We start from the raw sequence: 11,211 nt of genomic DNA, 5'->3' as shown, positions 1-11,211 counted from the left end.
GGTAGACCAGGCTGGCCTCGAACTCAGAAATCCGCCTGCCTCTGCCTCCCGAGTGCTGGGATTAAAGGCCTGCGCCACCAGGCCCGGCTTTGACATCCAGTTTTACCAGCACCATTTGTCAAAGATACTGTCTTTTTCTTTCCAGTGTGCATTTCTGGCTTCTGTATCAAAAATCAGGTGCCCATAGATATGTGGATTTATGCCTGGGTCTTCAATTAAATTTCATTGGTTAATGTATCTGTTTTTGTGCCAATATCATGCTGTTTATATTTCTATAGCTCTGTAGTACAATTTAAAATTGAAAATAGTAAGACCTCTAGCAGTTCTTTTATTATTGAGGTCTGTTTTAGCTATCCTGAGTGTGTTGTGTTTACATGTGAAACTGAAGATTGTCTTTTCAAGATATGTGAAGAATTATGTTGCAATTCTGATGGAGATTGCATTAAATATGCAGATTGCTTTTGGTAGGATGGCCATTTTTGCTATGTTAATCCTAATGGTCCACAAGCACCAAAGATATGTCTGTCTTGTGATATCTTCTATAATTTCTCAAAGTTTTTATCATACAAGGCATTTATCTGCTTGGTTAGAGTTATCCTAAGATTTTTGATATTATTTCAGATCATTGTAAAAGATGCCACAAATTGATTCTTATTAATTCACTTTTAGACATTTTCATTTATAGGAGTTAGAGACTATGTATAAAATTCTTTAAAGAAAAATCCTTATGTCTTCAAATTGATATTTCTATATCAAATTCTAGTGTTTTTATTTTTATTAGATTTTAGTGTATATGTGTTATATGTACATGCAGTATACATACGTACATTCTTAGATGCATGTGCATGCATGCCATAGCATTTGTTTGACAGAAGAAATTTTACAAGAGTGGGTCCCCTCATTTCACCTTGTGAATCCCTAGAATTAAACTAAGGTCACAAATATCTTTGCCTGCTGAACCATCTCACTAGCCCTAAATTTTTTTTTTGATTAATTTTTCTTCTGACAGTATTGTTCTGAGTCTGTTATACAAATAGAGTATATGGAGTCAAATGAAGTAATGATGTTGGTTTCTCTGAGAATCGAAATTTCTCACTGGGAAATAGAAATGACAAGGTATCTACTAGATATTAGAATATTAGAGAAATCTTTTCTTATTCAGTTTTGCTGATGATTTTATAAAATGTTACAAAAATATTTACATAGTTCTGGAATGAATTCTAGAAATTCAGGTTACTAAGAACAACTCAAGCCTGAGAAGACAGCTCTGTGGGTAATCTGTTTGTTCCCAAGTCTGATGATCTGAATTCAGTTCCTGAAGCCCACAGGGTGGAGGGTGAAAACTGACTCCTACAAGTTGTTCTCTGCGGGCAGTGGTGGCACACGCCTTTAATCCCAGTACTTGGGAGGCAGAGGCAGGTGGATTTCTGAGTTCAAAGCCAGTCTGGTCTACATAGTGAGTTCCAGGACAGCCAGGGCTATACAGAGAAACCCTGTCTCGAAAAATCAAAAGACAAGTTGTTCTCTGGTCACCACATATGTACTATGGTATGTGTGCTCACCTAACATACAAAATAAATGAATAAATGTAAAATGTAAAACGCAGTCTAGCATCATTCCCTTTCCCTGTCTGCTCTCTTTTCCTCACAGGTAACCATTAGTAGAATTTAAAGGTTTGTCTTCTCATTAGTTTCTTACATCATAACCCTATATTAATATTCAAACATTGATCAGTTTCATTAAAATTATACACTGCTATGTACAATTATTTGGTTTGGTTTGGTTTGGTTTTTGAGACAGAGTCCCATTGTTCAACCCTAACTAGCCTGGGACTCACTATATAGACAAAGTCAGCCTCTAAGTCACAGAAATCTGCATATGCCTCCCAAATGCTGCAATTAAAGATATGAACCACCATACCTGGCTCCTATGCACAGGGTTTGGTTTTTTGTTGTTTTGTTTTTTGTTTTGTTTGTTTTGGGGTTTTTTTGTCCCTTTTCACTTAGTATCTGAGAATATATATATATATGTATATATATATATATATATGTGTGTGTGTGTGTGTGTGTGTAGATAGATAGATAGATAGATAGATATAGATATAGATAAACTCATTATTTCTTTTATAGTAATATAGTGTATGGCTTTACATAACTCACACTAACAGTAACATTTGGTTTAGTAAATATTTCAAGTATTTCGTTGATACCATATAAGTTCTGTTGTAAGTATTTGAATCCCCTGAATATCCATTTTGGTGAGCAGTGTTTTATAGGTAGGAAAATTATACAAGTAGATTAGATCAAGTAAAAAGCTGAGTCAGGATTTATTCCATATGACCATAATTACTCCAGATAATCCATATAACCTAAAGCACAGAGGCTATACTACTTCTGACTGCCTAAGGAGGTTCAGATTTAGCAGATCCTAGATGTGGTCTGACTCCATCTAAATGCAACTTATGAGACCTCTTCCTGTGATTCAGTGTTCATCTCTTGCTAAGAACTTGTGCTTTTCTATCTAGAGAAAGGAAGTTATAGGAAGGGAAATCACAACCGTGAGACCATTTTAAAATTTATTGCTACTATAGTAAATCCTACTACTATGAAGTCCAGCTAGAAACTTGAGTAGTAGTTGTACTCCACTTGTTTCAACTTGTCTCATAATACAGTCTTAGAATTTCCAGAGACCAAAGAGGTAGCTCAGTAGTTAAGAGTGCTTATATTGCTCTTGTAAAAGTCCAGGGTTCGGTTCCATACACTGAAAAGGTACTTCACAACCATCCCAGTTCCAGGGGTCTGACCTACTGTTCTGACCTCTCTCTGTTGGCACCAGGCACATACATGCAAGCAAAACACTTATATACATATAATGATTAAATCTAAAATATTTAAGTAAACTAAAAAACATAATTCATATTTATGTACAAAATTGTGCTATATTTGGTTAGATTCAAGACACCATTGATTTTAAGATATGCCACCAAATATTGCTACTAATTAATTTATGGCATGTTGATAGCATTGAATTTAAGCTACATTTGGATTTAGAGGTGTTAAAATGTGAAATATTTTACAGATGATAAAATATGAAAGTAAAGACACAGATCTGTAGTTTAATTGTCTAAATGAATAATACAGATTACTAAGCACATTAGATGTTAATCAAAATTTAAAGTATATAGGAAGGTCAGATTAAGCTTTTTGTAAAGTGATACAACTGCCTTTAAAAGCTATACAGATTTTAAATATAGCAAAATATAAAAGAAGGGAGGGTAATATAGATAATGAAACATCTTAAAAGTCACAGTTAAAATTTGCACAGTTTGTAAGTGAAATAAAGTAGACAGCAGAAACAATGGTTTTGAAGAGCTGTATATATGTTAAAGGAGATACACTTGTGAATGCTGATTGAGTAAATTTTGATTTTGTTGAGTTCATTATTATAGACTTCCTGTCATGTGGATCCAGGATGATTAATATTGAGTTTAGAAAGCACAATACTAAATTTTCCCCCAGATGGATATAATATATAAGTCATGGGTAGTCAAAAGTTCATATAAGTAAGCCAGGAGTCAGCACTCCTGCACATGCACTCAGGAAGCTAAGGCAGATGGATCTCTATCAGTTAGCCCAGTCTATATAGCAAATTCTAGGTCAGCCAGGACTACATAGTGAGACCCTATGTCAACAAAAAGTTCTTGTAACTAACAACATGATCAAAAAAGTGGCAGTACATGAGAGTATACTAAAAGATCCTATCTCTCCCTGGGCACTCTGATAAAAATGATGTGATAGCCTCATCTGACTCACAGAATCAACTCTTTTTTTAGATTTTTTTTTTTAAGATTTATTTATTATTATACATAAGTACACTGTAGCTGTCTTCAGACACCAGAAGAGGGCATCAGATCTCATTAAGGGTGGTTGTGAACCACCATGTGGTTGCTGGGATTTGAACTCAGGACCTTTGGAAGAGCAGTCGGTGCTCTTACCCACTGAGCCATCTTGCCAGCCCTTTTTTTAGATTTTTTAATTAGATATTTTCTTTATTTACATTTCAAATGTTATCCCCGTTGCTCATTTCCCCTCTAAAAACGCCTATCCCATCCTCCCTCCCCCTGCTCACTAACCCACCCACTCCTGCTTCTCTGTCCTGGCATTCCCCTACACTGAGACATTGAGCCTTCACAGGACCAACGGCCTCGACTCCCATTGATGACCAACAAGGATACATATGCAGCTGGAGCCATGGGTCCTTCCATGTGTACTCTTTGGTTGGTGGTTTAGTCCCTGTGAGCTCTGGGAGTACTGGTTATTTCATATTGTTCCTCCTATGCAACTGCAAACCCCTTCAGCTCTTTGGGTCCTTTCTCCAGCTCCTCCATTAGGGACCCTGTGCTCAGTCCAATGGTTGTCTAAGAGCATCTACCTCTGTATGTGTCAGGCTCTGGCAGAGCCACTTAGGAGACAGCTATATCAGGCTCCTCTCAGCAAGCCCTTGTTAGCATCCACAATAGTGTCTGGGTTTGGTAACTGTGTATAGGATGGATCCCCAGGTGGGGCAGGTGGGGCAGTCTCTGGATGATCTTTCCGTCAGTCTCTGCTCCACACTTTGTCTCTGTATCTCCTCCCATGGGTATTTTGCTCCCCCTTCTATGAAGGATCAAAGTATCCACACTGTGGTCTTCTTTCTTCTTGAGCTTCATTTGGTCTGCGAATTGTATCTTGGGTATTCCGAGCTTCTGGACTATATCCACTATCATTGAGTGCATACCATGTGTGTTCTTTTGTGATTAGGTTACCTCACTCAGGATGATATTTTCTAGCTCTATTTATGAATTTCATGAATTCATTGTTTTTAATAGCTGAATAGTACTCCATTGAGTAAATGTACCACATTTCCTGTATCCATTCCTCTGTTGAGGGACATCTGGGTTCTTTCCAGCTTCTGGCTATTATAAATAAGGCTGGTATGAACATACTGGAACATGTGTCCGTATTACATGTTTCAGCATCTTCTGGGTATATGCCTAGGAGTGGTAGAGCTGGGTCCTCAGGTAGTACTATGTCCGATTTTCTGAGCAACAGCCAAACTGATTTCCAGGGTAAGCTCTTATAAGATGCACTTTGAGAGAGCCAAGCACAACCTAGGATCTGCTAAATCTGTATCTCAGGTGGTTAATGGCAGTATGGCAGTAATAGATGAGGTCATAGCAGTTCTAGAAAAAGTCCTATTCCCCATACTGACAAAGTATAAACATAATTTATTGTGCTTTTTTTTTTAGAAGTCTGCCAGATTAATGAACAATTTGAGAGGCAACAACAAGATAAGCAAGATAAGTATCTGTTGATGCAAGTTAGACTCCCTAATGACAACATAATTATCAAGAGTGGCCAGAACTATACTGATTTTAGAAATGCATTTCATCTGAGCACAGGCCTTCTTGTTCCAATGCAGAGATCCCATAAATTTGAATCATTTGGAAATACTATGGTAGACAACTTAAACTTGCTTACTAAAAGCTCTACAGAAAATAAACATGATACTGGGGGTGCAAAATTTTTCTTCCATACAGAATATGAAAACCCTAATTTCATAGTGAAACCCTGTGGATATAAAGAATATGAGAAAACCCTCAGGCGAAAGAAAGGTCTTAGCCTTCATCAGAGAATTAAAAATGGAGAGAGGCCTTTTGAATGCACTGCATGTCAGAAAACCTTCAGCAAAAAGTCACACCTCATTGTCCATTGGAGAACTCATACAGGAGAGAAACCATTTGAATGTTCTGAGTGTGGGAAAGCCTTTAGCCAAAAGTCTCAGCTCATTATACACCTCAGAACTCATACAGGAGAAAGACCTTTTGCATGTCCAGAATGTGGCAAAGCCTTCAGAGAAAAGTCAACTGTCATCATACATTATAGAACTCATACAGGAGAGAAGCCTTATGAATGTAATGAATGTGGGAAAGCCTTTACTCAGAAATCAAACCTCATTGTTCATCAAAAAACCCACACAGGAGAAAAAAACTATGAGTGTACCAAGTGTGGGGAATCTTTCATACAGAAACTTGACCTAATTATACACCATAGTACTCATACAGGAAAGAAGCCTCATGAATGTAATGAGTGTAAGAAAACTTTCAGTGATAAGTCAACCCTCGTTATACATCAGAGAACTCACACTGGAGAGAAACCTCATAAGTGTACTGAATGTGGGAAATCTTTCAATGAAAAGTCAACCCTCATTGTGCACCAAAGAATTCACACTGGTGAGAAGCCCTATGAATGTGATGTGTGTGGGAAAACTTTCACCCAAAAATCAAATCTGGGTGTGCATCAAAGAACTCATTCAGGAGAGAAACCCTTTGAGTGTAATGAATGTGAGAAAGCCTTCTCTCAGAAATCCTACCTCATGCTACATCAACGAGGCCACACTGGCGAGAAGCCCTATGAATGCAATGAATGTAAGAAGGCATTTTCCCAGAAGTCCTATCTCATTATACATCAAAGAACTCATACAGAAGAAAAACCCTATAAATGTAACGAGTGTGGAAAGGCCTTTCGAGAAAAATCAAAGCTCATTATCCATCAGAGGATCCACACAGGAGAGAAACCCTATGAATGCCTTGTGTGCTGGAAAGCTTTCAGCCAGAAGTCACAGCTCATTATCCATCAGAGAACACACACAGGAGAAAAGCCCTATGAATGCACAGAATGTGGCAAAGCATTCAGAGAAAAATCGACATTCACTGTACATCAAAGAACTCACACTGGAGAGAAGCCCTATAAGTGTACAGAATGTGGGAAAGCCTTTACCCAGAAATCCAACCTTATTGTACATCAGAGGACCCATACAGTAAAGAAAGCCCATTGAAAAGACCACATTCAAAAGTCAAAGCCTACTACGCTATAGTGTCTTTTATATATTAAAAAGGAAATATCTATTCATTAAATCTTTTAAAGTATGACCTGGATTCTAGCCTAATCATTGGGATAAACTGCATTTCCTTTCATCTTTTTCACCTTAATGCAAGTTGAAAAAGTAGTATATGTGTAATTTCTTTGAAACCACTGGGTTGCCAGATGAAGAGACTAAATCAGGCACCAGTGCAGGAGATTTAAGGGCTTCAGAAGTGAGGCAGCATAGCTAAGGACCCTGGAGAGGGTTCAGTAGCACACCAAAGTGCATGACCACAGACAGATGTGACAAAAACCATATGAGGTCTGGGGAGAAACAAGCAGAAAAACCTTGCATTTACAGAAATTAATCTGATGAGATTTGAGGAACAGCTAGAGTTGGGGAAGATGGGTTTAATAAAGTGATAGTTGGTCTTGTTTAATGATTTGGACAAAGTAAAGTCTGAAAGAACTAATATGTGTTAAGGGGGTGTCTCAGTTGTTTAAAAAACTGATATCCTGGCATGTTCTCCACAAAAAACTTTTGGCAAATAGCAAATCCAGGAATGACTTTTCTCATTCAAAGAAAAGCATTTAAAGGTAATTAAAACCACAAATAAATTTCCACTTCTGGGAATACATATACTCGTATATGTGTAAAAATAATCAAAATGCAGAGGTATTTGTTGATGCATTGTTTGAAAACAAAAGATTAGAAGCTGTTGAAATTGCATCATGTGGATTCTGCTTCCTGAAACTGATATATTCATATAGTAGACTCCTCAGAGACAAAAATGAACAGAAAGAATGTGGATATCACTTCTCTAGTGATTTGAGATAATCTCCAAGTTACATCATTAGCTACAAAAAGCAACACACAATAAAGTGAGTATTATGTGCTACTATTTGTATATAAAGGGGAGGAAATTGTAAGTACAGAATGAATTGTATGTATAAACTGTTCCTGGAAAGGAATATAAAAATGTAATTAAAATTACTATCTTACAAAAGGAAAGAGGTCAGTAGGTGACTAGGGAGATAAAACTTGGAGATACATTTTATATTCTTTCATAGCTTTGGAAAGTTGTACAGTGTGAATATACTACCTGTTTGAAAAACCTATCTTTAAAAGCATATTGTATTCCTTTAATGGTCACTCTACATACAGAATTCATAACACTTAATATAAGCTTGATAGAGTTTATTTTCAGTGAGCAAATTCAATAACCAGGCAAACAGAGAAACAAAAATATTCATTCAGTTCCTAAGATATGTAGACATTTTTCCCAAACCTAAAGTGAATCTGTGTGTGTGGTCACCTGGGGACCATATTACATAAGCCTAAAATAACAAAATCTGGAACATATTTCCAATTTAGGTGCACAGTAACACATGTGGGAATTACCATATTACATAAGCCTAAAATAACAGAAACTGGAACACATTTCATATTTAGAGTGCACAATGACACTTGTGGGAAGTTACTTTATTAAAATCCATTTATATCTTTTCAAATCTTAAAGTGATTTAAAATTACTCCATTTTTACAAAAAACATAAAATGCCAATTCAACAGGAGGTAGAATAACATCCTATAAATATCATACTAGTGCTGGTGACATGTATTTTCTAAAATCAGAGATGAAATTGGGACCCATGAGAACAATGTAACATTTTCTGGAGAACAAGAGGTCTTGTTTGTGGATTACTGTATTTATAAGCCCTCTTTTTAATGTGGCTATTATTCATTGATTCTTGTCTAGCATTAATAAGCAACACAAGCTATGTAAAACCTGGAGGTCAGCTGGGTTTGTACTTACCAAAACAGATGAATTAGACTTGAGTCTGTTTGTGCCTTTCTAGACTACCTATTTTTAAGAGTGTGTGTGTCCCTGTCTCAAAAAAAAAACCAAAAAAATAAATAAAAAAACAGAGTGTGTGTGTGTGTTGTATTTGCATTCATGCACTCATGCACGCATACATGTATGTTGAGGACCAGAGAGTCGCAATCCAACTTTTTGTGTCTGTGTATGTTCATATTTGTTCTCCAGGGTCAAAGCCTAAATGCTAAATTGCTTTTATATAGTTTCTTTTTCTTTTTCTTTTTTTTTTTTTTTTTTTTTTTTTTTGGTTTTTCGAGACTGGGTTTCTCTGTATAGCCCTGGCTGTCCTGGAACTCACTCTGTAGACCAGGCTGGCCTCCAACTCAGAAATTCATGTGCCTCTGCCTCTGCCTCCCAAGTGCTGGGATTAAAGGTGTGTGCCACCACGCCTGGCACTTATATAGATTTCTAAATTGCATTTAGAAAGTTTAATATAACTGCTCTCAATAATTCTCTCTCAAATGCCAAAGCCCCAGTGAAACAATATTTAATGTATAAATATTTACTGAAGTTGGGTCCTCTGTAAAAAGCTTTCTTAATGGCTAAGCTTTCAAGCCTCTTTTTTATGGTTTAATTTTGGGTGAAAAAGTAAGCAATAGGCTCAGGTTTGAGGGGGCAATGTTTTAATGCTGTAGGTCAAACAAGGAACTTTGCAGATGTGAAGTGCTCCCACCTTCTGCTGCATCTTCCCTTTATTTTTGAACTCCATAAGATATATATGTCCATTTCCAGGGAGAAAAAAAATGTAGGGCCCACTACCTTGTTCCTAGTGCAGTCTACATTAAAGATACTCAAGGAAACCAGAAATAGCTATTTGATCTTTTTACCAATAGAAAATCATCTCCATTTAAGGATAATCTGCAGTCAGGTGAGAGCTCAGGTTGTGTCTTATCCTGTGAATCTTGGGACACCTTCCTGTGCATCAGATTGCAATTTGTTTCAGCTACATGTGGCAAACTGAAGTGACAGAGACATAGACTGAAGAGGATGGGATGAGGATGAACTGTAGGATGCAAATGTGCTAAAGTTAGAGGGAAAGAGAGAGGGCTAATGAAGCCCCAAGTGTGGGTCGATGGAGTAGTAAAAGGCAGAGTTGGGAAGTGAATAGGGGGAAGGAGGAGAAATATGAAATCTCCAGTGTAGTACAGTACTTGAGACTAGATGAACATAAGCAAACATGTGGATTTGAGGGTGAATGGGCAAAGAAGATTGTATTGGAAGTGAGGGATGGTGTGGTATAGCCATTGTTCCTGCTAGATGAAGTTGAGTAGAGAACCATGCAGGTGAATGAAAAGAGGAAAAGGGATGGATCATCAAAGTAGGTAGATTGCTAGAGTGAAAGAATGATGAGTATTCATAGGTAACAAGGAGCTATGGTATCAAGAGTTAAAATCACAAGGTCTTGGGTAATGCTAGGAAATTGGTGAGAGCCAAGTAGAGAACCCCACCATGAACATAGGTATATGAGATGGAAACAACCTGGACTTTGGACTCAGTGTTCTATTAAGGTCAGCTCTGTTCTCCATGTCCTTGTGGGTTATACTTAGCATGCCTCAAGACATCATATATAAAAAAAAAAAGTAGCTCGGGCCAATGTATCAGCTCCTCTGCTAATGTTTTTACTAGTGTAAGCCTTGTTCTCAGTGTCCAAGATAAGTAGATGTCTTAACTATGAGAACACAAGGCAGGCAAAATGGACAAAGATATACATTCAAAGAAGAATCCAAGAAAGTAAGTGTGCCTATGCTATACCAGGATACAGTAGTTTCCTTTTACCAAGCCTAAGTTTTCTTACAGTTGTCAACTCTGTTCTGAAAACATCAAATGGAAAATTCCAGAAACACTTTTAAATTGAGTGCCATTCTGAGTAGCACCAGACTTTATACCATCCTATAAATCATGTCCTTATCAGGCATTTCCATGTTATTAGCTTCTACCAGTTAGTCACTTAGTAAGAAGAAGATCATAAATGTAAACCCAGCAGCCGGCCACATGTGGTGTCACATGTCTTTAATTACAGCACTCAGGAGGCAGAAGCAGATGGATCTCGGTGAATTCAGGGCCAGCCTGGTGAATTCTAGAACAGCTATATAGATACCTGTCTCAAAATAAAAAAGGCTCAGCCAATCACAGGGGCATGTTTGTCTAGGTTCAATGCAATAAATTCAGGTAATTTCTGTTATCCTAAATCACTCTTGTGTTAAAATATTTTAATTAAATTATGAACATATTAGAAATGGATGATATACAAATCAGTGGCATCTGATTAAAAGTGGAATAAACACTTCCTGTGTAATACTGATATCTCAAGATCATATCTCTTGGTTGACCAGCTAGAAATCCTCAAACTCACTAGACACTGCAGTACAGATGTTTTGTTTTGAATTTTTCACTAGTTCTATGAGAATTTTGTACAATATTTACTCATAT

At 37.1% G+C, this 11,211-nt stretch overlaps 1 protein-coding gene across 4 annotated transcripts in view; it reads left to right on the top strand.

The window, feature by feature from the left end:
* Znf182 (zinc finger protein 182) overlaps positions 1–8,807 on the top strand; it is a 39,486-nt gene extending 30,679 nt beyond the window's left edge. For 2 of the 4 annotated variants that reach the window (XM_029534535.1, XM_029534536.1), the window contains one exon: positions 5,288–8,807. In XM_029534535.1, the coding sequence (XP_029390395.1) occupies positions 5,288–6,876 (1,589 nt within the window). In that variant the 3' untranslated portion in view covers positions 6,877–8,807. The remainder of the gene's footprint in view (positions 1–5,287) is intronic. The other 2 variants (XM_029534539.1, XM_029534537.1) reach the window with 2 other exon arrangements.
* Positions 8,808–11,211: the final 2,404 nt, after the last annotated feature.

Source organism: Mus pahari, chromosome X (assembly GCF_900095145.1).
Source record: "Mus pahari chromosome X, PAHARI_EIJ_v1.1, whole genome shotgun sequence".
NCBI lineage: Eukaryota > Metazoa > Chordata > Mammalia > Rodentia > Muridae > Mus > Mus pahari.
The sequence above is the reverse complement of the archived record's forward strand: the minus strand, read 5'-3'. Positions and strand labels throughout refer to the sequence as shown.